The sequence below is a fragment of the Dipodomys ordii genome, unplaced genomic scaffold (assembly GCF_000151885.1).
Source record: "Dipodomys ordii isolate 6190 unplaced genomic scaffold, Dord_2.0 Scaffold187, whole genome shotgun sequence".
NCBI classification, from domain to species: domain Eukaryota; kingdom Metazoa; phylum Chordata; class Mammalia; order Rodentia; family Heteromyidae; genus Dipodomys; species Dipodomys ordii.
Genome location: NW_012267403.1, coordinates 382,179 through 408,297, shown reverse-complemented (window position 1 = coordinate 408,297; position 26,119 = coordinate 382,179). Strand labels below are relative to the sequence as shown.

The window sequence follows — 26,119 nt, the reverse complement described above, 5'->3', positions numbered from 1 at the left end:
TTGGTGGTAATCTAATATGGATTCTGCTCCTTTAGGCAAACTACTTCCAATTTATTTCTCTAATGTTGGTTTGAGGGATAAAAACAGTACTTATCAGATTGTTGCTTTAGTTGAAAACAAGATATGTATACTACCTAGGAGTCAAGATAATATCACATTTATACACCTTGCACTATGATTGTACTTTCCTAATCACTTTATATATGCTAATTTAAGTATTTATAACAACATTCAAGGTTGATAATGTTATATCCCTATATTAATAAGGAAACTGAGGCCCAGCTTGGTGAATAGATAAGTATATTTTGTTCCAGATTTTTTTCTTAGAGCTACATGTGGCAACGACTTAAATTCTAGTCGAGATACCCCTGTATGGTGCAGTGATTAGACTGCATAATACTACTGTGTTGTCTTCTTGTTCTAACCATCTTCAGTTTTAAAAATGGTCTTTGAAACTGAACACAGTGTCATATGCCTATAATCCCAGCACTCAGAAGCCTAAGACGGAAGGATGGACAGTTCAAAGCCAAGCTGGGCTGCATAGAAAGTTTCAGTCCAACAAGAAAGCCTAGAGACAAAAAAAAAAACAAAGTTTCAGTCCAGCTTGGATTACATAGTGAGACCTTGCTTCCAGAAAGTCATCTTTAACTGGGTGCCTGTGGCTCAGGCCTATAATTCTAGCTACTAAGGATGCTGATATCTGTGGATTGTGGTTCAAAGCCAGCCTGGTTTAGAAAGTCCGTGAGACTCTTATCTCTAACCATCAAAAATCCAGAAGTAGAACTGTGGCTCAGGTAGTGAAACACTAGCCTTGAGCAAAAAAGCTAAGAGACAGCACCTTGAGATATAGCCGCAGGACTGGCACAAAAAAGAAAGTCATCCTTGCCATCTATTTATATCATTCACCACCATTTATGGATTTCTATCATTTCATACACATTCAAAATACACTGTGGCACATCTTAGCCTCTCCAGAGCCCTGGGTTTGGTAAACTGGTACTATTCTTCAATTTCCATATTTCCAACAGGAAAGCCCTTCTCTATCCTAACCATGAAAAAGGTTTTCTCTCAGCTTCAAGCCTCCAAAAGTTCTGTCCCAGTTTGTCAACTCCTTGAGAATTGTTTACCTTGCTCTTGGATATTCCTGAAGCTGAGCCTGAAGTCAAAGCAGTATTTCTGAGCTTCTTTTGAGTCCTGTTATTAACAAATCATTCCATGGAACTCTCTTTTTCTTTCTGATCTCTTAGGCTAGAGAAAATGATACAGTTAAGAATGCCATTTCCAGATGTTACACTTTTCAACATATTTCCTTGCCTGGGCTATTTTATGGAGATATGCAGGGGCCTGTATTTCTAAGAATCTTGCCCTGAAGCTTTAAGTATAAGGCTGACATAGTATAAGAGTATCAGAGCCAGGACTGTGAAGACATGCGTATACTTGATTTAAAAGCTGGGAGAAGGGACTAGTCATCCATTCACTTTCTGGTTTAGAAACAATATAAGATTGTAAGATAAGGAATGAGTATACCTGTGGAGCCACAGAGATTGGGTTTGAGTTGTAGATATGTGGCTACTTAGATGGTGACTATGGCTTATCAGTTGAGCTCTCTGTATTTGGAACTGTAATGTGGAACAAGAATATCTACTTCCCAGGGCTATTGTGGAGCCCATGTAAGGCAGAGTAAGAACATCCAGCATATCTGACTCATATAAGTACTCAGGAAAGACATTTTTTTTCATTCTGAACTATTGATGGGTCCTTAAACACTCACTCCTGCCCTGGCTTTATTTTGTTTTGCCCTGTGTTCCCATGGGCTCTGAGCACACCTGCCTTTATCATATCCACTGAGATATAGTTAAAAGCTCTCTGGATATGAGATAAAGGAAGCATGTGGCACGAAATTTTTTGTTTAATGAATAATAACTTTTAGCTGGAATTGGGCCTTTTGCTCTTACTTGTAGTATTTGCTCAAGGCTAGTGCTCTACCACTTGAGCCATACTTCCACTTCTGGATTTTTGCTGGTTAATTGGAGATAAGAGTCTCTTGGAGTTTAACTGGCTGGCTTTAAACCAAGATCAAATCTCAGCCTCCTAAGTAACTAGGATTATAGGTATGAGTCACCAGCACCTGGCTTAATCAATAATTTTTAATCAAGGGGGGGTGGAGAGAAAACAATTATAAAGAGTGAATAGATTTTTTTCTCTCCTTTTTCATCATCTTTTTTCCCTCATTCTCCCTGGTTCTCTTCTCATCCTGGAAGCAGGACTTATATGCTCAGGCTTAGTCCTCAAGTATTGGAAAGAAACTGAGAGACAAGAGGTTGAGAATTTGGAGCAGAGAAAGAGATGCAGGGTGGAGGAAGAGGAGGAGGAGAAAGAATAGTAGGAAGAGACGGGGGATGGGAAAAGAAGGAAGGAGGAGGAAAGGGAATAGAGAGCTGTAACACTTCTGAGTGGTAGAATTTATTTGGCTTCAGAATGAATAATAATATAGGTCATTCCAGCTTTTTAAACTGTAAAGCCTTTAGAGAATTCCTAGGAGTTATTCCATCGTCCTCCACCCCAGTCTGTGCTCAGCCTTGGGTCCCTCTATGTAAGCAATGGAACCATCCCTCCTGCTTGGCTGCCTCTTACCATAATGTGTCCTTCCCAGGGTGACGACATCCTAGACAGGAGCTCGGAACTGATCTACACTGGAGAGATGGCTTGGATCTACCAGCCCTATGGCCGCAACCAACAACGAGTTTTCTTCCTGTTTGACCACCAGATGGTCCTCTGCAAGAAGGTAATCCTGGGCTGGGAAGGTGGCTCAGTGGTAGAATACTTGCCTTGCATACATGAGGCCCTGGGTTCAATTACTTAGCACCACATAAACAGAAAAAGCCAAAGTGGCACTGTGGTTCAAGTGGTAGAGTGCTAGTATTGAGCTAAAGAGCTGAGAGACAGCATCCAGGCCCAGAGTTCAAGCCCCACAACTAACCAAAAAAAAAAAAAAAAAAGGTAATCCTTCCCTCTTCTTCCCCAATGGAGCTTGATACTTCAGAGGGCACCAGGCCCTTCCTTCACCATCCTGAGGCTCCTAAAGAATTTGACAAAAGCTGCTAGGGTGAAAACAGACAGGAATTTGGTAGCAGTTCTATACCAGGAACACTGGTACAGCATGTTTATCACAGGCAATGAGCAATTAAACTGTGAAGTTGGCACATCTTGTTTTACTATCATTTTTTGCCTTTGTATTCATGACTCTTGAGATGCTCTTTCTCACTACCTTACAAGCAAACCTGATAGCCAGTTATTTTGTACCAGTTGTTAACACTATTATAATATTTATGTCCCAGTTAGTAAATAGTAGCTTCTCTGAGCACTTTCTTTCATTTTCACTCTCATGACTGGCCATCTGGCCCCTCGTTGCCTTGGGAACCAACAATGGGCCTATTTTGCCCAGACTGGTAGGTACCTTTATGGTACAAGATTTTCTCCTCATGTCTTTATTTCCTATACAATGTGCAACAATTTCCTGCAACTATCAACCATGCTCTATTCACTGTGCCTTCCTTTTAATGCATGTGGGGAAATAACTTGTACTTGTCACTGATCCCTGTGTAATTTTTTGAATACTGGTTTGGGGTACTTTTCCATGGTAAGGAGGGGGTAACATAGGCACAATCTCTCCTGAGACTTCCTGATGGCATACTGTGTGCCCTACCTCCTTCCTTGGGATAGGAAGTTCAAAACACACCTTATTCAGAAACTAGACAGCAAGAATTCTGAATCAGAAATAGTAAAGGGGGGGAGAAACCCATAAGTACTTAGAATGAATTCAAATTCACACTTTTACTTTTCATTCACTTCTTTTCTGTTGTTTGATCCCTTTGTCATCTGTCTCACCCTCTGAAGAAGGGTAACAAGGCATAATACACCAAGTTAAACATTGTTATATTTTCTGAGCTGGAACATGAACCATATATCTGTTTTAATTCCCTTTTCTGTGGGTATTTGTATATAGGCTATTTTGCATTAAACCTGACGTGTTTTCCTTTGATGATAGATTGAGGATAGAAATTGAGCTTAGATTCTGACTGCTCCAGTGTTTAGAGGTAAAAGCTCTGGAATAAATAGCCAGCTAGTTAATGAGGACAATAACCATCCCAGTCTGGAGTTAACTCTGAGAGAGAACGTGTGTGAGTCTGAGACTCAAACACTAGACCTCTTTTTCATACCCCTCCCCCAAAAAACTTATATACAATCAGGAAACAGAAATTTTGAAGGTAAATTTGGCAATTGAAGAAGTTCTCAATATATCAACCAGATCACCAACAGGCATATGCCCATTCTTGCCATTCTGTTATGTTCATGTTTAGAAAAAGTAGTCAAAGAACAATTAGGAACACAGTTTATTTATGTTATGTATCCTACTCAAGACGGTTGAGTTTGACTGATGACTTCTGTCAGCAAAAGCCATAGTTACTTTAAGTAAAACAGCTCTGGAAAGCTGTAGATATAAGAGATAATAGGAAAAGAAGCAAGAATACAAAATAGTAAGGCAAAGTCTAGAATAAAGAGAAAAAAACAAGATGCACAGTGGGATTAAGTTAGGAAACAAAAATCAGCAGAAGACCAAGATCGAATTATGAAGTGATAAAAATAGCATCATTCATCCTAGAATGAATCAAACTTCATTTAAAAAATTCTCAAGACAAGGGCTGGGAAGGTGGCTCAGTGGTAGAGGCTTGCCTTGCATGCCTGAGGCCTGGGTTCGATTCCTCAGTACCATATTAGCAAAAAGAAAAAAGCCGGAAGTGGCACTGTGGCTCAAGTGGTAGAGTGCTAGCCTTGAGCTGAAGAGCTGAGGGACAGCTCGCAGGCCCAGAGTTCAGTCCCCACAACCAGACCCCCCCAAAAAAAATTCTCAAGACAGCTAAGCATAGTGTTTCATGCCTGCCATCCTAGCTAATTAGGGGCTAAGATTAGGAACATCATGGTTTGAGGCTAGGCCACAAACAAAAAATGCTCATGAAATATTGACTGATAAAGCATACATTTTCTGATCAGACAATCCTGTGCTCTAATCCTAGTTCCAGCACTCACTATATTATGTTAAGCAAGTGACCTTTCATTTTCTGTGCCTCAATTATTTTATTTGTAAAGTGAGGGAAATAATTATTTGACAGTTATTATGAAGAATAAATGAAATCAGTGTATATAAAATGCCTATTAGACTCCCTGACAGCTAGTAGGTGCTCATTAAACTTCATCTTACCCCACTTTGAACAAAGAAATAGACAACCTTATAAGTTAGTGAAGTCTCCATCACTAAGTGTACCCAAATCTGAAGTAGATAATTACTGCCTGAGATGGCAAAGAATCACTGAAATATAGTGCATACCCAGCACTGATGGTTCACACCTGTAATCCTAGCTATTCAGGAGGCTGTGATCTGAGGATATTATTCAAATCATTCATGGCAGCAAATTCCATGAAACCCTTATCTCCAATTAAGCACCAACAAGCCAGAAATGGAGCTGTGGCTCAAGTGGTAGAGTAAAAAAGCTAAGGAACAGTACCTAGGCCATGAGCTCAAGTCCCAGTCCTAGTACTTAAAAAAAAGGTAAGAAAGACATACTGTTATCTGAACTCTACCTAAAATTATATGGCCCAGCCACTAAGTTCCCATCCACCTGTTATGATTGTTTTAATTCTCAAGTAAGATACGTTAAAACTTGCCCATTTTGTACATTGGGAGTCAGGATTGACTTAAGCCAATCAGAACCCTTCCCACCGTGTGTGTGTGTGTGTGTGTGTGTGTGTGTGTGTGTGTGTGTGTGTGTGTGTGTGTGTGTGTCTGTGTCTGTATCTGTGTGTATGTGTATATATCCACATAGTTTTTCAATGGCAGTCATAGTACATAGTACACACTGGCTTCTAATTATGATAACCTCTTTAACTTTGGCTTTACCTTCCCTTTCCTTGTTACTTTTGTTTTGAGAACTCTAGACAAGGCTTTTTGTTCTCTTCAAATCTATATGTACTGGCTGCTTCTGCTTCTTTGTGTCTCATTATCTTATTAAGTTTTACACAAATTTTACTGTTTTTCCCTGATATAATTGTTTTGAACTTTTGATGCTTTGGGAGCATTTCTCCTCTTCCCCTTTCCCAGCCCCTTTCCCTTTCCACTATTGACTGCAGAAGAAGAATTCTCTACTAATGTTCCTACAGGCATATAGTTGCCCAAACAACTTTTCTCAGCTATGCCTGTCTGGACATGCTCCATTGTCCACCTATGTCTTAACTCCTCAAGAAACAATATAGGACAGATGACTTGTATTCAAGGAAGTCTCTCCATTTGGAACAATTTTTTTCCAGATGGGAATCATACTGGAAGGGAGGTTGTAAGAATTTAATAAGACAACGTTGTTTTGATTTGCATTTCTTTTATGGCTAGGGAGGTTGAGCATTTCTTCATGTGTCTATTGGCCATCCTTCTTTCCTCTTCAGAGAAGTTTCTCTGTAAGTCTTTAGCCCACTTATTTATTGGGCAGTTGTTTCTTTGAGGATTTGTTGTTGGGGGATTTAATTTTATATATATATATTTTAGATATGAGACCCTTGTCCATTGAATAACTAGTGAAGATCTTCTCCCAATCGGTGGGCTTTCTATTGATCTTGCTAGCTATGTCCTTTGCAGAAGCCCTGCAACTTCATGCAATCCCATTTGTCTAACCTTTCTTTGATTTGTTGTGTTTCTGAGTCTCTTTTAAGAAAATTTCAGCCTGTGCCAAGGAGACCTAGGGTTTCTCCTATTCAGGGTGTCTGCTTTGACTCTGAGGTCTTTGATCCATTTGGAGTTGATTCTGGTGCAGGGTGATATATAAGGATCTAGTTTTAGTTTTCTACAAGTAATTAACCAATTTTGCTAGCACCATTTACTGAAGAGGCTGTCTTTCTTCCATTCTATTTTTTAGCTCCGTTACTGAAGATTAGATGCCTATAGGTCTGTGGGTTCATTTGTGGGTTTTCAATTCTATTCCATTGGTCCTGAGGTCTGTTCTTGTGCCAGTACCAAACTGTTTTGATTACTATGGCACCTCACCCCAGTTAGAATGGCTACAATCAAGAACTCTAATAACAACAGATGCTGGAGGGGATGGAGACAGAAGGGAACCCTACTGCATTGTTGGTGGGAGTGTAAACTTGTTCAGCCACTTTGGAAAGTAGTTTGGAGGTTCCTCAAAAGCCTCCACATAGAGCTCCCCTATGACCCAGCAATCCCACTTTGGGGCATTTACCCAAATAATCACAAACAAGACCATACTAACGCTACCAGCACAACTATGTTTATTGCAGCATTATTTACCATAGCTAAGATGTGGAACCAACCCAGGTGCCCTTCAGTAGATGAATGGATCAAGAAAATGTGGTATATATATACAGTGGAATTCTGTGCCTCCATCAGAAAGAATGACATTGCTCCATTTGTTAGGAAATGGAAAGACTTGGAAAAAATTATATTAAGTGAAGTAAGCCAGGCCCAAAGAAACATAGGTCCCATAGTTTCCCTTATTTGCAATAACTAGTATATGTCTGAGACAAGCAGAAATGGTCAGATAAGTTGATGTTAGACAAAATGAACCCCAAGATAAGGACTCAAATTTTTTTTCTTGCTATTGTTTCTAACATATTTATAAGATGATTTCTTTGTTGCTTTGTATGTCCCTCCCCTCTGTTTTCACTGTATTTGATGTTGGTATAATCTGGGAAGGGGAAGGGAAAAAACAAATTGTTTAAATAGGGAAACAGGTGGACCCATTACACCAATGAGATGTACAAGACATTATGTCGAAAAACGAACTTTACAACTTTGGCAGCGGGGAGGGGGTGGTGGGGGAGGGGAGGGGAGGGCTGGGATGGTAAGGGGAAACAAAGGAAGAGGCAACAATGCTTGATAAGAAATGTACTCATTTCCTTGCTCATGTAATTGTAACTCCTCTGTGTATTTTCACCATAAAAAACTTATTGATTTAAAAAAAGAATTTAATAAGGCAATATAGGTATAAATACCTGATCCATAACACATAGTAAATGTTAACTATTGATACACTATGTGCAGTTTTACCATGAATTCAGCATTTTATTTTTGTCGGTCATGGGGCTTGGGCGGTGTCCCTCAGCTCTCCAGCTCAAGGCGAGTGCTCTACCGCTTGGGCCACAGCACCACTTCTGGTTTTCTAGTGGTTTATTGAAGATGAGTCTCAAGGACTTTCCTGCCCGGGCTGGCTTTGAACTGTGATCCTCATATCTCAGCCTCCAGAGTAGCTAGGATTACAGGTACTAGCGCCCAGCTTGAATTCAGCAAATTTTTTTAGGACTTAGTATTTAGCATAGTGGTTAAATGAAAGCAAAGATTTTGGAGTCAGATACCTTGAGCTTGAAGACAAGCTCTGAGTAGCTTTTATTCCTGGTTCAGTTCCTTAATGGTTCACGTGTATAGTTACAGTACTCAATGTCATCATAAATGTACTTATCTCACAGGATTGTTGTTAGCTTTAAATTAATAAATACAAAGCACTTCAGATAGTACATGGTATGTGTTATTTAAGTGTCCTTTGATGTTATTATTTTAACTATGAAGCATACTGTGTAGATGCTAGAATAGAGTAGTGACCAAGATAAACCTAGTCCTAGTCTCATGTGCCTTCTCCAGGATCTGGAGGGAAAACTGGAGTAGCCTAAGCTAATGAATAGAAACCAGAATCTCCTTTAAGGTGAGAAGAAGGACCTTAGTGATAAATGAATGAGGCAGTCCTGAACAATTATATTCTCCATATTGCAGCTGCTTTCATGTGGACAAATTTCCTGTAGTGTCTTACTAAAACACAAGAGTACCTAGTGAAACCAAATTGAAATCATTGGAAGCTGTTTAAATTCTGTAATGTCACAGCTGAGGAAAAACTCCTTGATGGAGACACAAGCTAGGACTGTTTATCGATCTTCAGATTGTCAAGACTCTTCTGGAGAAGCACTAGCCCCATAAGTATATCCTAGCATGTGTAAGCAGAAAGGAAAAAAGGAGTGACAAATTTAATTAGACAGGGAAGCTATAATGATCTAAGTAGCATCTGTTTTGGAAATATACTTACCATGTCCCTGTGGAAAGCACTCAGGACACCAGTAACATGTGGGCAGCCTGGTCCCAACAAGACTAGGCAACCAGGCTTCAGGAGGGCTTTATTTCCTTACTATGCTAAAACCCCAAGATTTATCTGAGGCTTTCTCAATTTCCTGTCTCTGGATAATTTCTGAGTGACACAAGATCAAGGAAGGCGGAGTGTGGGGCACAGCCTAAGTGAGTAGGTAGATGAAACTAAAAGCTGCCAGAGGCATGATGACTAAGTATCAAATGTGTCATGTGTCAAAGTCTTTATAGTTAGTGTAGGATTTAAAGAAGGTGAGCCTCAACAGCTTGAACTAGAGTTATAATCCGATAATTTGACCATAAAGACTACAAAGATGGAAATAGGAGATTCGGTTGGGATATAATTGTTGTGAGCCCAAGTAGATCTGTGGTTTGCAGAGAGTGAGTTGGCAAATAACGCCCTTATACATCAAGAGTACATAGAATTTCCAAGTGGTGGAGCACGAGATTTTGAGCAACAAAGCTCAGGCCCTGAGTTCAAGCTCCAGTATTAGCATTCACACACACACACACACACACACACAGCTTTGACATAATGAAGAAAATTCTCTTTATTTCGTGGGTAATTGAATCTGAGAGAGTTATGTAAAGTAGCTTTTTTGAGACAATACAGCTAGTAAATAAGCAGCTAAAACTTAAATTTAGTCTTTGCACTTTTCCTTATGCTCTTTCTCTTCCTCCATGTTGTTTCACTGACCTGAGATGTCCTTTCTGACTGGACTTTCTGAGCAGTAGATCATTCCTATTACATCTCTACACTTGGCTATGACTAATCTGATACTTTAAACTCACATTCAACCCTCTAGGGAGCTGCAAAAAGAAGACTTTTAATAACACATTACTCTATCCCTTTTCCCCTGCCACAGAAGCAAAAATTATCTCTAGTTCCTTGTCATCTTTACACATCTAAGTAAATAAGAGGAGTGCCAATTGATGTCATTAACGTAACTCCAAGATTATGTATATATTTTCTATTTTTGGAAACTAAGAAAATATTGAGGGCAGACAATAATCATGAGACACCAATTTGTTAATGTGAGGAAGAAAGAATATAAACAGAAGTTAGGAACATGGAGGTTGAGGCTACTAATATTTTTAGCCAGGTAGGTACCCACCAAAAGCTGTATTATCCAGATCTGTTTTTCCAGGTTTGCATGTATTGTATTACCATTTATAAGTCAGAATTCAAGCCTTTCTGAGATCAAGAGAGATTACAGCCAGGTATCAGTGGCCACTTATAAAACTAGCTCTTCAGGAGGCTGAAATCTGAGGCTTGTAGTTTGAATCCAACCCGGGCAAGAATGTTCATGAGACTCTTATCTCCCATTATCCACTAAAAAGCCAAAATTAGAGTCATGGCTCAAGTGGCAGCGTGCTCATCTTGAGCAAAAAAGCTAAGGTAAGGGGGCTGGGAATATGGCTTAGTGGTAGAGTGCTTGCCTAGCATCCATGAAGCCTTGGGTTTGATTCCTTAGTACCACTTAAACAGAAAAAAAACAAAACAAAACAGAAATGGCACTGTGATTCAAGTGATAGAGTGCTAGCTCAGGCACAGTGCCTAGGCCCTAAGTTCAAACCCCAGGACTGGCAAAAAAAAATAAAAGCTAAGGTAAGGGATATCACCCAAGCACTGAGTTTAAGCCACAGTAACAGCACACAAAAACTTACACCCATCCATTTTCTCAGCTTTCCCTCCTTTTATACCAAACTAGTTTCACATTTTGAACATTTATCACATAAGAGTACTTCTGAGACTTTGGAAGTCAGTGCATGCAAGTCACTCCATCCTATAGCTTGATGCTAGAGGTAGCCAAGGGATCTGAGCTTGATGTCAGAGATATCCAAGGGATCACTCATCTTAGTTTATTTATATGTACAAATATTACATTAGGAAAAAGAACAATGAAATGATTTGTAAAGACATCCAACACTTACGTTTCTCAGTATGGAGCTTTGAGATCAATAGAGCTATATTGAGAATCTTTCAAAAACAGCCTTCTTCAATGCAGTATCTTGCAGAATTAGGATTAGGAATGTGAATGGCCAAAGGTAGACCCTTCATAGGTACCCCAAAACTAAGAAGACATCATTCTTAGATCATTCCGTACAATGGGAATTTAGTAGGGCATGGTTTGGGAGGATTTTTTGTGACAATACTTAAATTTGAATTCAGGGCTTGATATTTTCTAGTCAGGCACCCTATAACTTGAACCACACATATGCCAGCCCTTTGTGTTTAGTTATTTTTTCAGGCAGAGCCTTGCATTTTTCCCTGGGGCCAGCTTCATATTGTGACTTTCATGCTTATACTCCCCATAGCTGGGATGATAGCCACAGGATACCATTGCCTAGCTTATTTGTAGAGATGAGGGTATTTCTAACTTTTTGCCTGGGCTGGCCTCAAACTGTGATTCTCCTGATCTCTGTCTGCTTGAGTAGCTGGGACTACAAATATGAGCTACCAGGTCTAGTCATAGAAATGGTTTCATCATTCTGTATTATGTTAATAGAATATAACAAGTGTTTCTACTAGGTTGACTGAAAGCCTAAGATACAAGCAAAGTAGGAGGAGTTGACCAGAAGGGCTCTGGCTACTAATAGAGGACATCTGTCAGAACAGGTCTCACAGGGGCATTCCTTAGCCATATCACATATCCCAGCAGTAGAGGATAAAGAATAGGGACTAAAAAGGTCATCTGGAAAAGATTTATCATATCTTGATGTTCTGTAGACCCATATACCACTGCCTCCATCCCTCTGCTTACCTTTGTTACTTAGGAAAACATAACATTCAAAAAGATGCAATGAGCATTCATGTATTTACTATCCAATTTAAGAACTAATCCATTACAAATGAAGTCTATTTTCCTTCACTCTCATTTTTCCCTTCTTTTTCTTCCCTTCCTTCTGATTTCCTTACCTCTTCCCAATTTCCTCCTATGTACTCTCTTGAATTTGCTATATATCAGTGTCATGTATTTATCATTTTGAACTTGTTATACATGTGTCTAAACAGTATATAGTATTGTAGTATTGTTTTGTATGTTTTTAAAAGGAACCAATACAAAGGAGATAAACTATACAGAAAAAAAACTATCTGAATGGTGAACATGAGATTTGAGATGGAAGGTACCTTGGGGTTACAGTATTGCTTTTACATTGGATGGAGACTTTACCAGTATTAATTACATCATGAAAAGTATAAACAAGGAATCAAAATAATAAAAGCACTGTGTACGGACTCACAGTGAGTTTTTCATCAACTAGAATTAGGATTAACCCAATTCTGGGTACATAAGCAAAACAGCAATAACAAGTAAGCAGCATACTGTTTGCATATACCTAAAATTTTGCTTTTCATATAAAAAGATTTTGGAAATCAATCTATGTTAATATATGAGCCTTTCTTATTCACTTTTTTATTATGCCAGTGCTGGGACTTGATCTCAGGGCCTAAGTACTATCCCTTAGCATTTTTGCTGAAGGCTGGCACTTTACCACTTGAGCCACACCTCCACTTCTAGCTTTTTGTCAGTTTATTGGAGGTAAGAGTCCTACAGACTTTTCTGCATAGGCTGGTTTGAACTGTGATCTTCATATCTTAGCCTCCTGAGAAGTTAGGATTACAGGCATGAGCTACCAGTGCTCAGCTCTTGATTTACTCTTGTCCTGCTTTTTACTGCCAGACTGTCTTTTCTAAAGTCCCAAGTGTTAAGTTATTAGACCCAGGTAATCCACCAGCTACTCAGCCAGTCTTACCACTCAGCCCTGAAATCTGATTTCTTGGTCTTACTGACCTGGTAGAATATCTCAGCAAGTTGCAGAAAGCCAATGAGCTCATTTTATGCTCCTGATTTGGCAAAAAAAAAAACACTCATGCTATTTATTAGTCCTTTTGCAGTGTACTACTTCCTGAATCCTATCAGCGGTCTTGCAAACACACTGAAGGTTTAATGCTGAAATCTGAGACAGTCTTAGATGTGAGATATCTCTAGGTCATCTATCTAACCAATTTCTCAATGTCAGACTGCTAATCTAATCTGCCAAATTTTAGGCTATGGCAGTTGCCATTTGTATTCCAAAACAATAACACCTGTCCCGATACCCACTCTGCTTGTAACTCTAGTAAAAAAACCTTGTCTTCCTTCACACCAAGGACTTAATCCGGAGAGACATCCTATACTACAAAGGCCGCATTGACATGGATAAATATGAGGTGGTTGACATTGAAGATGGCAGAGATGATGACTTTAACGTCAGCATGAAGAATGCTTTCAAGCTTCACAACAAGGAAACAGAAGAGGTACATCTGTTCTTTGCCAAGAAGCTGGAAGAGAAAATACGTTGGCTCAGGGCTTTCAGAGAAGAGAGGAAAATGGTACAGGAAGATGAAAAAATTGGTAAGTGACCTGAGAGGGTAAAGATAATTATGAAAAGGACAATGGATTGTAATTGTCATATTCCTAGATTCAGAGAGAAGATTTCTTTTGCAAATTGACCTAAACCAGTATGGTGGTTTCTTACTATTAGATGTTTCTTTTGTGTGTATTTTTTTAATAGGAGAGGTATGAATTATAGATTGGACTCCTCTAAAATCTCATTACCAAATAAGAATGTAGCAAAGAAAACCATCTTCAGACTTAATTTTCCAAAGTATATATTTATTAGCAAACAAACATGTAAACAAGCATAACTTCTAAAATCTCCATGAAGTCTCAGCTCTTTCTTTAGATATATGATAATGCCCTCTGTGAAATGGTTGATCAGAACAAATTTAGTAGAATTATGCTAACAAAATTCAGATAACTTTCCTCTTTGTGATTTCTAGAGAAGTTCTCTATTACTGAGCTATGTTCCTTAGCCCTCAGCCAACTTTCTTTTATGTCACCATTGTTTTATTACATAATATATATGTGTGTGGCCTGGCGCTGGTGGCTCACGCCTATAATCCTAGCTACTCAGGAGGCTGAGATCTGAGGATCACGGTTCAAAGCCAGCCTGGGCAGGAGAGACCGTGAGACTCCTATCTCCAATAAACCACCAGAAAACCGGAAGTGGCGCTGTACCTCAAGTGGTAGAGCGCTCGCCTTGAGCTGAAGAGCTGAGGGACAGCGCCCAGGCCCAGAGTTCAAGCCCCACGGCCGACAAAAAAAAAAAATATATATATATATATATGTGTGTGTGTGTGTGTGTGTGTGTGTGTGTATGTGTATATAAACATATGCACATATATATATATATATATATATATATATTGCAATTACTGAGACTTGAACCTTGTGCTCTGGCTTAGCATATTTGCTCAAGGATGATTCTCTACCACCTGAATCACACCTCCACTTTTGGTTTTTTGGTGGTTAATTTGAGATAAGAGCCTCAAGGACTTTCTTGCCTGAGCTGGCTTTGAAACATGATCCTCAGATCTCAACCTCCTGTGTAGCTAGGATTAAAAGTGTGATACACCAGCACGTGGCTCTCAGCTAACCTTCTAGTCAGAGTCTGACAACACAGACTTGAAGAGGAATAAGGTAAAGGACCTGTTTTCAATCACAAGCTTCAAGCATCCTTCTAAAGGGAATAGATCATAGAACTCACTAGAATCTTACACTAAGTTATTTTGAGGGACAAAGTGTATGTAGAAATATTTCTGGCTGATATACATTTTGAATAACTGTTTTTGCTGGTCCTAGAGCTTTAACTCTGGGCCTGGGTGCTGACCCTGAACTCCTTTTGCTCAAGGGTAGCACTCTACCACTTGAGCCACAGTGCCACTTCCAGCTTTTTCTGTGACTAATTGGAGATAAGAGTCTTACAGACTTTCCTTCCCAGGCTGGCTTCAAACCATGATTCTCAGATCTCAGCCTCCTCATGTGTGAACCACCAGCGTGTAGATTCTTGAATAACATTTTGCCAAAAGATATGACTGATGTATGTTAGACTAATAAAGTCTTCTCCATGAAGATGGCTGAAATGTTGATAGTTTTAGCCTCTAGCACAAAAGCTTAGAGAGTTTTTAATTTGTTAACAAATCACTCCGGAGGATGTATTTCAGATATTAAATAAATGCCCCTAGACGATAAATTAAAATGATTTTTCACATCTGTATCATGTTCCATATGGATCTATTTTAAAGTAAATTATGCAAAATGCAACAGTCTAAAACCATGACCATTTGTATGATTTAGATTCACAATAAAACATCCATTATGGTTTGAAACAGATTGTTCCCCTTTTGCTTAGAGACACAGCTAAGAAAAATGTTTTTCATGCTTCTTTTTAAATTATTTTATTGTCTTTAAGTAATTGTACAAATAAGTTTAAATCCAACATGTCAGTTTGTGAGTACAGTGCATCTTGATCAATGTCACCCTTTCATTACTCTCCCTGATCTCTCCCAACCCTACCCATACCTTCATTTACCTAGTTTCATTTTCATATATATATATATATATATATATATATATATATACATTGAATATTATGACTGCATTTGCCCACCCTTCCTCTCCCCATCTGTTTGCCCCTTTCCCCTCACCCTCACCACTCCCACCAATACAGATTATGGTATTTAGATGCCATTTAGATATAGCTTTTAACTTATAAGTTCTATCTGGAATCTTGTTCCTGGTATTGTTTCTGTCATAAAAATATCAAGCAGTTACCTTTTATAATTCCCTAAGAAGATACAGTTTCTATTTTTCCCCCATTCCTTATGGGATGAATTGTACCTTAAAATGCTGGTATGGTCAATTTCATAACAACTGCCTCTAGGAAAATGGACTCTCCCTTTGTATCCTGTTGCAAACAGATTCTTTTATCCTTCCATGTTGGAAATTAACATGTCCAGGAGGCAAATATGGATGACCAGAAAGACCAATAAATCCAGTCTCCTCAGATCTTGGATAGATTACACATTGAAGTCACTTTTAGACTTTCATTACAGTCAAATTGCTTTTAGTATATGAACATTGAGACATATTGTGGAATGATAGAGAGATGTCGCTACATTATTCTCCCAGTGGGAAGTATCAGTAGGGTCTCTTTAGACTGTTAGAGCTAGTAAAGGAATGGTCTTACTGTACACTATCTAAATCAATTAGAAGATCTTCTCTATTCCCTCTGCCTCCAGCATCATGTCTCCCCTAAAATTCCCTAATAACCTGTGACTTAAAAAAATCCAACTCTAACACAAAAACTTCCATAAATTATTTTCTGACAAGTTTGTCATTTTTTTCAAGGAGTTTTTTTTCTAGTATGATTAAAACAGTAAATCATCTTTACTGTAAGAAATCTGTAAATCATTTTAACTGTAGTAAAAAGTTTTTAAAAAATCACATATTAACATACAAGATCTTTGTAAATATTTTAATATATCCTTATCATCTTGTTCTATTGTTTATATGGAAAAATTAGTTGTTTAGTACCTGCCTAGTAAATGTGATACCCAGTAAAAAAAAAGCCTATAAATAAATGCAAAAGAAAAATCAATTATCAGGGAAGTGCAAATCAAAATCACCATAAGCTATTCCTTCACTCCAATTTGAATAACTGTTATCAAAAAGAAAACTGATGAATGATCAAAAATAGAAAGAGAACTCTTACATACTGCCATTATATAAAGCAATATGAAGGCTTCCTCAAAAACTAAAAATAGAACTGCCTTATGATCCAGCATTCACCCTACTGAGTGGATTTATATCCAGAAAAAATGTAAGTCAATATCTGAGTTTTTAATAAATCTCCTTAGTGTATTTCCTAGAAAGGAATTACTGGACCAAAGACATTTCTGTGTTTCAAAACTTTGATGAAATTTTACTGTTGCTGCTCCAGAAAAGTTATAATGATTTATACATTCAAGAAATATATGTTTGTCATAAGAAATTCTTGGGTTTTTTTTTTTAGGCTTTGAGATTTCTGAAAACCAGAAGAGGCAGGCTGCCATGACTGTGAGAAAAGTCCCCAAACAAAAAGGTATTCTTTCCTTCACCCCTACTTACTCTGTATATGAGGAACCCCTTTCCATACTGGGATGTACTTGGAGTGCTAGGGTGGTTTCCAAATCCTCATGTGTTGCTGAAAATAGGCTTCTTTTTTTTTTTGTTTTGCCGGTCTTGGGGCCTGAACTCTGGGTCTGGGTGCTGTCCCTCAGCTCTTCAGCTCAAGGCTAGCGCTCTACCACTGGAGCCACAGCGCCACTTCCGGCTTTTTCTGTTTATGTGGTGCTGAGGAATCAAACCCAGGGCCTCATGCACTCTACTGCTGAGCTACCTTCCCAGCCCTGAAAATAGGTTTCAAATGGTCCTAAAGGCTTGACATTCAGGAGAAAATGATATAGTAATATCCAAAGATCAGTCATTACCTACATGTTTTGTTCTCCTTTGCTTTACTTTATCTGGTGTTGATAGCTCACACCTTTTATTCTAGCTCCTCAAAAGGCTGAGATCTGAGGACAGCAATTTAAAGCCAGCCTGGGCAGGAAGATTCATGGTACTCATCTCCAAATAACCAGGAAAAAGCCAGAAGTGGAGCTGTGGCTCAAGTGGTAGAGTGCTTGTCTTGAGCTAAAGAGCTCAGGGACAGCGCCCAGGCCCAGAGTTAAAGCCCTTTACCAACCAAAAAAAAAAGTTCAGGGACTGTGCCCAGGCTCTAATTTCAAGCCCCAGAACTGGAACAAAAAATGAGAAAGTTTTAAAAAATATATTGGCAATTATGTGTAGGATTTACTTAATAAGTATAAATATGTGTTCTGCTTTCTTGCATTGGCCTGGGGCCAAGTCAGAAATTCCCAATCAGAATGGAGATCCTCAAACTGAACCAAGATAGAAGATTCACATAGTCTCTGTCTTCCTCTATACCACAAACTGGAGTACTTAAAAAAGAGAATATATAGAGAATCAATTTAAATGTGAAATAAAGCTTTTTCATGGACCAGAACAAAAATAAAATATTCAGCTGAGCACAAAGAAGGCGATCCCTTTTGCTTATTAGAATATCTATTCAATATGAACATCTTTACATAAGGTCATCTTTATGGTAACCCTGAAAAGATGGACATGGCTACCCTTATTTCCAGATAGAGAAACTGAGGGTCTTCTGGGTGAAATGATTCAAAATTGAATCAGCTTGACTCTGAGTTCCCTGCTTTCTGCCTTCCATATCAAGTTTCTGTTGAGGTCTCTGGGAAAGAAACACTCACTTTACTGATTCACCAATTACTGACAGCTGTTTCTATTACTGACAACTATCGTCACTATCCCCAGGGGTTGGGAATCTTAATGAGAACTCACTTTCCCTGTGCCCTTCCTTCTGCTTTCTCAGTAGGCTCTCTGGTTCTGAATGAGTCACCATACAAAATGATCAGATTCAAGTTGCCTGAAATTCTAATAGCCACATAAAGTAACCCTTAATTATTTCCAATGAATCTCACTTTGATTGAAGAGGGTGAGTGCCTGTGAATAGCCAATTCCTAATTAAACGACATACCTAGCTGGACACTTCTGATTAGACCTGCCTTTCTTTCAATTACTTCATGCTCTTTAAAAGTCCTCATCAGATCATGCATCATCATGAAAATGTGATTCCCCTTAGGAAGGGAATTAAAGCCACTAACCATCATCTTTTTGGAGGTTAAAATGTAAGAGATAGCTCTAGAGGCAATAATCTAGAGATATGTTGTAAGTATATGTGTAAGGGAATACCCCTTTAAGATAGACATGTGAGCAATAAAGCTACAGCCAGACAGGTGTTGGTAGCACATGCCTGTAATCCTAGCTACTCAAGAGACTGAGAACTAAGGATCACGGTTCAAAGCCAGCCTGGTAAGGAAAGTCCATGGGATGCTCTCTCTCTCTCTCTCTCTCTCTCTCTCTCTCTCTCTCTCTCTCTGTCTCTCTTACGTGCACAGAGAGAGAGAGAGAGAGAGAGGGAGAGAGCCCCAGCCACCTATAGTCTTCAGATAGCAAATAAGATAATATACTAGCAGCCTCCCTTTACCAACTCTGAAGGATGCCATCTCCTGACCTTCTCTCACTCGGATTTTCTCTACTGGCTTCCATGGTAACATGATAATCTTTTAGCCCTGCCAGTTTCCCTCTAACAATCTGGGAATGGTTGATCTTTTCAGGGAGAACACTCCAAACAAAGGAATAACAACAAAGCCACCAATCAGGAGGTAGTTCTACTAACTCATACCAAGCCTTCCTTCCTTGCCAGGCTCCCCTTCCAGACCTTCTTTTTGTTTCCCAGTATCTAAACTTGGTTCCCTGAACAGCTTTCTTATTTTAAAAGCACTCTTTAAACCCTCTAATTTTAAGCTTCCCTGAGTTCCTATTAATTTCCTCTCATCTTTCTTTTTCTGGTCTTCAAGATTCCCTGGTCTAAGGTTGTGATGGGTTATATGTTGTCAAAACACAACATGCTTTCACATGTGAAAATAATTGCCAACTTTGTAACTGAATAGTTACAAAATATACATGGGAAGAACATGAATATTTCTCTCTCATACCCATGAGAAATAGCTTCTTTAACTCTCCTTAAAAATGATAGAGCAATGTGGAAGTTGTCATTTCAAACAGCCTTCTAATAAAGGATTTTCAAAGGTGTTGACAAAAAAAATGATAGAGCACACTGGGGCTGGGAAGGTGGCTCAGTGGTAGAGCGCTTGCCTTTCATGCCTGAGGCCCTGGGTTTGATTCCTCAGCACCACATAAGCAAAAAGAAAAAAGCCAGAAGTGGCGCTGTGGCTCAAGTGGTAGAGCACTAGCCTTGAGCTGAAGAGCTGAGGGACAGTGCCCAGGCCCAGAGTTCAGGCCCCATGACCGGACCCCAAAAAAAAAATGATAGAGCACAGATGTCATTAAATGGGCAATTATTCTAATGTCTCCTTCTAAGAACATCTGTAACACAATGGAATATTATCAAGCATTTCTCTCAGGGAGCATAAGACTGGCTAGAATAGCAGAGAAGAACTAAGCTAAGAAAGGCCTTTTTCACTACACTATTGCCTTTCTCACAGCTTTGGTTTTAAGAACATATATATATATATATATATATATATATATATATATATATATATATATAATATAAAATCTTGGAGTTCAGTGGTAATTCCCATTCAATTCAATTGAGTTTATCAACATTGAATTCACCATAGCTTTGAGCACAGCCTCATCTCCAGGAGCTTTAGGGCCAGCCGAAAATCAAATTAATACCCTAGAATAACTAAAACAATTTAGAGAAAGGAGAATAAAGTGGGAGTAATCAATTTACCCAATTTCAACATTCGTTAATATAGCAATAACCAGGGCAGTGTAATTTTGGCACAGGGATAGACATATCAGTGGAAGAGAACAAAGGAATAAGCCTACACAGATATGTATAACTGATTTTTGTCAAAAGCACAAAATTAGTTCAGTGGAGAAAGGGGAGGCTTTTCAATAAATGATGCTGAAACAATTGGGCTTCTACAGGCAAAGAAAACCTCACTTATATTCGCAGCATGTCCAAAATTAAATAAGACTTGTCATTGAGTTAGATGTAAAGCTACAGGACTCATAGAAGAGAATAGACAAAAACCCTTTAGGATCTAGGGTTAGTTAAGCAAAGGACATCTAAAATGTTTGAACCACAAAATGAAGAAAATTTTAAAGTGGAACTCCCTCCTTAGTATCTCCATATTGTCTCCTGATGTCTAGTGTCTTCCTATTTCTGATATTTACCATCTTTCAAAACTAGCTCTTGAGCCAACCACCAGTGGCTCATGCCTATAATCCTAGCTACTTAGGAGACTGACATCTGAGGACTGAGGTTCAAAGCCAGCCCAGACAAGAAAGTCTGTGGGACTTTTATCCCCAATTAACCATCAAAAAGTCAGAAATCAAGGTGTTGCTCAAGTGGTAGCACTCTATTCTTGAGTGAAAAAGCTAAGGGATAGTACTCAGGCCCTGAGTTCAAGCTCTAGTACTTGCACACAAAAAAAAGAAATACTTTGTTCCTTATGCTGTATTCCTTTGATTTTCTGTCTACTCTAGGTGTCAACTCTGCCCGCTCAGTTCCTCCTTCCTACCCACCACCGCAGGACCCATTGAACCAAGGCCAGTACCTGGTCCCAGATGGCATTGCTCAGTCGCAAGTCTTTGAGTTCAACGAACCTAAACGAAGCCAGTCACCATTTTGGCAAAACTTCAGCAGGTTAACCCCCTTCAAAAAATAATAACTACAGGGAGGCAGATAATTTTAAAATAAAGTAAATAAAATTATATTTATAGATGGAACTTTTTTCGGAGAAGCACTGTTGAAAATTTATATATTATATATGTGTGTGTGTATATATGACTATATATATACACACACACATAGACCCTTGAGTATACACTTGTGTGTGTGTGCGCGTGTGTGGGCATGAATGCTCACACACACATACACACACATGGACACACATACAGGCTCACACACACGCACATATGCGCACACACACATGCATACATACACAGAGAAGGACCAAAAACGTTTTCTGTTGTTTTTGGGAAGTGAAACCTGTAGTTGGTAGGAAGAGGTACCAATAACTTCCAAGTATGTGATCTCTTCTTAAATGATTTTCAGTTAATTCCCTGATTCCCTCCCCCTTTCTTTCAGAAATTGACATTTCTATTTGTTCCTTTCCTTGTTAAGATAATCTCTTTGCTCCTCTGTGAGTGATTCATTGACTTGTCATTATTATCATAGATGTATTTATATTGTTTTTTTTCATTCCTGATGATACTGATGATGATGATTTCTTTTTAATTTAATTTGATGTGGTGGGTTTGGGATTTCCTTCCTCCCTCTTTCACTTTTCATGAAGAAGAGGAGGACCCCCCATCTCCTCTTCCTCATCCAACCATCTGCGAATGTTCCTGTAGCTCTGCAGTGGTCCCAAACAGCCTTTTCCCAACATCCTCTGTCCACAGTTGTGCCAGTCTGGACATGCTCTGTTGTGCCCTGTAACATAACTGCTTGGTATTTTTACTGCTTTCACTGTGTTTTAGATGTAATGGAAAGGTATAAAACCAAACAGAAGACAGGGAGTGTCATTGTACGTGATGCTACAGAAGACTTCTGTTCAGGGACTAGTCTTCTTTTGGCCTATTTCTTCTGACACTGGTGATTCTCATGTTGCAGTACCGCTGAGTCATTGCAGTTTTGCATCTTGGGGGCTAGTTGGATCCAGTTATTCTCTTTTTCAGGCTTCCTCTTGTTATGACTCTCCTTTTAGGCTTATCTCTTCCCTAGCCCAAAAGATGATTTTAACTGGAAACAACGTGATTTGAAACTCTGCCTCCTGGAGGAGGGATTTAGCTCCACTCCACTCCCTCCCAGTATCAAGTAGGTATAAATTGGGGCTCTCTATAGCAGTTATTTCAGTGTTCTGGTCATCCCTGTTCTCATTTGCAGATTTTTAAGGCAGCATTGATAGGAGTCTGTGGTGGGTTTTAAGACACAACCTACCTGACCAAGATCATCAGCTGCCTTCAAATTATTAACCTGGACACATTCCAAGGCTGATAGTAACATCTTACCAGAGAAATAAACAGGGACTGGCATGGAAAGAGACAGTCTGGATCCAAGATAATGTTCCTGCAGTTTCTACCACCCCAATTTTGTGAGGCTTCCCCTATTGTTAGCAGGTTGCATGGACAATCTTCCCTGGTTCCTTCTATCCTCTTTCCTTTGTCTTCCTTTTTTGAACTGCCCCTGTGGCCCTGAGGATTGTGGGTGTTAGCACATTTATGATAGTTTTGGCACTCAAAGGCCTTGTTCCTAACATCCTTCTCAGTGTCTGACATTGGAGGCAAAATGAGGGTCCCAGGGCCACTTTTCCTCTGGGCAAAGTGTCTGAGGTAGAAATGCTATCAGATCATTTTTAGCAGGTTTTCCACTTGGCTAGAACTAACTTTTCCCACAAAGAAGCAAGATCCCTATGGGTACAGGAGTACCTTTTCCTCCTCCCAACATCATGGCCCTCTGCATAGGCAGACCATGAACTGCAATGATAAGATAGAATGGAGAGGGGGCTCCTGATAGGGAAAGCCACTGTAGCTAGGAATCTAGAGATTCTGTCAGTCTGTCCTGGACCTCATGGGAGAAGACTTTTTCAGCTTACCAAGCAGCAGCTGTGGCTGCATAGGGGCTTAGGTACTGCTTTATGCCTCTTGGCAGAGACTGGGAAAGCTTTCCCCTGTGGGAATTGAATTCAAAGCTATTAAAGCTTCCATTCTACTATTGCCAAGTCAGATTTGTACAGTTATTAAGGCAAAGCTGAGCCTGAGCTGAGCAGAGGACCAGAGCTCGGGACTGGCTACCACTGCTCAGCACAAGACATAACTTACTTATGTCTTCGTGGCAAGGAACTTGCTGCCCAGCATCCAGGCTAAAGTATCCTCCTTGGGAAACAGTATTTCTGTTGCTATGCAGGCTTCCCTTTAGTGTACCTCTTCCTACTTCCCTCTCCTCCTCATTGGGCTTGGCTTATCCTTGACTTGCTTCTCCAAGGATTGTGGGCATACCAAGAGAGATTGCTTTAACAAGTCACTGGACCTTTAGCATCTCTTGGCCAGGCCCTCTCATCCCATTCCCCTCTCTGGGGCCTGTATTCAGAGCTCCAGGATCAGGGATATCACCTCTCATCTTCCACCCTTCTCCACCCACTGGCCTTAACAGATGCCAGTAATTTGTGAAAACACCAGAAATTAACTTTAAATTAATTGGAATGTCCCCTCTACCTATGGCTCAAAGCAAACCAGAGGCTATTAGCCCAAATGGGAGCCCAATAATTACCTGGGCTGAATATCTAAACCTATTGTGTCCCCACAGCAATGCTACCCCCAAGAACTCTATAATTCTCCTTGGTTTCTGCATGGCCCTGAGCTCCCCTTTCCTCAACTCGATGAGGCCTGGATTTGCTCTTCAAAAGGCTTTGCTAGTTTGTTCTATGAGTCTTGCTGTGGGGAAGTTCTAATGCAGAAATAAAATTCTTTTCTCTTCTCTCATCCTCTCTATCTGTGTGTATTTTTAATGGATCGCTTAAGGACAGCAACAAGAGCGTTCTAACAATTCTAGTATGAAGCCAAATAGTGATATTTTAGTGCTTTGGGGGTGGGGTGGGCTGGGGTGGATAGATGGGCAACAGTGATTTTGATTACCCCTTGCTGCTCTGCATTTGCCAGTTTATTCTTTTGTTTCTATTATCTGACTGTTTGACCCTGTCAAACAAGTGTCAAAGTTGTGTGTTTAAAAATGTTTAACAACAAAAAAAGATGTTGTAATGACACAAAGCCTTATGAAAATATTTATGGAGTTCAATAAAAGAAGTAAAAAGACACGTTCAGGCCTTTTGTGTGTGTGTGTGTGTGTGTGTGTGTGTGTTACCAATTGCAAATAAAGGGAATATAAGTGATGTGAGGCAGTTCACGCCAACCATCTTGACCTTGCTGTTCCATTTCCAAGCATTCCATGGATTTCCCTGACCTGTCGTATCCTTTTTGGAAAAGTAGAGCACAAGAACAGACCTTGAACTTATTACCATGAATACTTCAAGTGTCTTTATCAGTAGGACTATCTTTAATATTATCTGGCACTTTGACATAGCTTAAAGGTCCATTCCTGACCTTGTATCCTTTCAGGTGGCAAATCTAAACCTGCACTGGGTATTCCTGAGAGCTTCAAAACTGCCCTTTGAACCCAATCAAAGGCACTTAGGAATCCCCCACTCCAAGTTTCTTCCTAAAGCTTTTGGATTTTATCTGCTTCCGTGTGGGGTCTTATGCTGCCTTGTCAGGGACCAGTAATCACTCTGTTCTTTCTCCAGAGCAACTAACTGAATACTGAACCCAGTAAAACAGTTATTTATTGAAAGGGTCCAGATAATTGTTCCAAATAAAGTATTAACTGTCAAGACACTTTCACACACAAGGACTCAGAGATGATAATTAAGCCTTCCTCTCCTTCACTAACCTTTCCTTCTCTCTCTCTCTCTCTTTGTCTCTCTCTGTCTCTCTGTCTCTCTGTCTCTGTCTCTCTCTCTCTCTGTCTCTCTCTCTCTCATCCTCCCCACTTTTCCTTGGGGTCTGCCATCTATCTCTCCCGTCAATATCAGCATGAGTCAGCTCACAGCAGTCCTTCCTGTGTTTTGCCAATTACCAGCCTCCCTAGCTTCCAGGAACAAATTGCAATTACCCCTTGCAGAGAAGAAGGCCATCATCAGGTCCCAATCTTCCCTGAATAACTTCCACTGGTTTAGAAGGCAGGGAAACAAATGGTTGGGATCTTACACTCTAGGTTGCAGGTAGCTTTCCCCTATTGTACCTGAAGTCAAACATGTCATCCAAACAATTATTTTTGAAAGCCACAATATGTCCAACTGCATTAAATTCACATTTTATTATAATACCTGGTGACTTTAATCTGGGTGCCAGGGGCTTGCACCTGTAATCTTAGCTGAGAGATGAGTCTGAGAGATGAGGATAGTGGTTCAAAGCCAGCCCATGTGGGAAAGTCTGGGAGACTATTTTTTTTTTTCATGTAGCTTAGACTCAGGGCCTGGGTGCTGTCCCTGAGCTTTTCTGCTCAAAGCTCACATTCTACCCCACAGCTCCACTTCTGGTTTTCTGGTGCTAAATTGGAGATAAGAGGCTCATGGACTTTCCTGCCAGTACTGGCTTCAAACCCTGATCCTCAGATTGCAGCCTCCTGAGTAGCTAGGATTATAGGCATGAACCACCAGCACCTGGCTTGGAGACTCTTATCTCCAGTTAACCACCAAAAAGCAGAAAGTGGATCTGTGGCTTAAAGAGTAGAGCATCAGCCTCAAGCAAAAAAGCTAAGGGATGGTACCCAGGGCCTGAATTCAAATCCCAGTACCAACACACACACACACACACACACACAGCC

General features: G+C 39.7%; 1 protein-coding gene across 4 annotated transcripts in view; it reads left to right on the top strand.

Moving 5' to 3' along the window:
- Positions 1 to 21,442, top strand: part of Arhgef9 (Cdc42 guanine nucleotide exchange factor (GEF) 9) — a 215,438-nt gene extending 193,996 nt beyond the window's left edge. For all 4 annotated transcript variants that reach the window (XM_013034313.1, XM_013034310.1, XM_013034311.1 and 1 more), the window contains 4 exons: positions 2,654 to 2,785; positions 13,350 to 13,593; positions 17,096 to 17,164; positions 21,223 to 21,442. In XM_013034313.1, coding sequence (XP_012889767.1) covers positions 2,654 to 2,785; positions 13,350 to 13,593; positions 17,096 to 17,164; positions 21,223 to 21,404 — 627 coding nt within the window. In that variant the 3' untranslated portion in view covers positions 21,405 to 21,442. The remainder of the gene's footprint in view (positions 1 to 2,653; positions 2,786 to 13,349; positions 13,594 to 17,095; positions 17,165 to 21,222) is intronic.
- Positions 21,443 to 26,119: the final 4,677 nt, after the last annotated feature.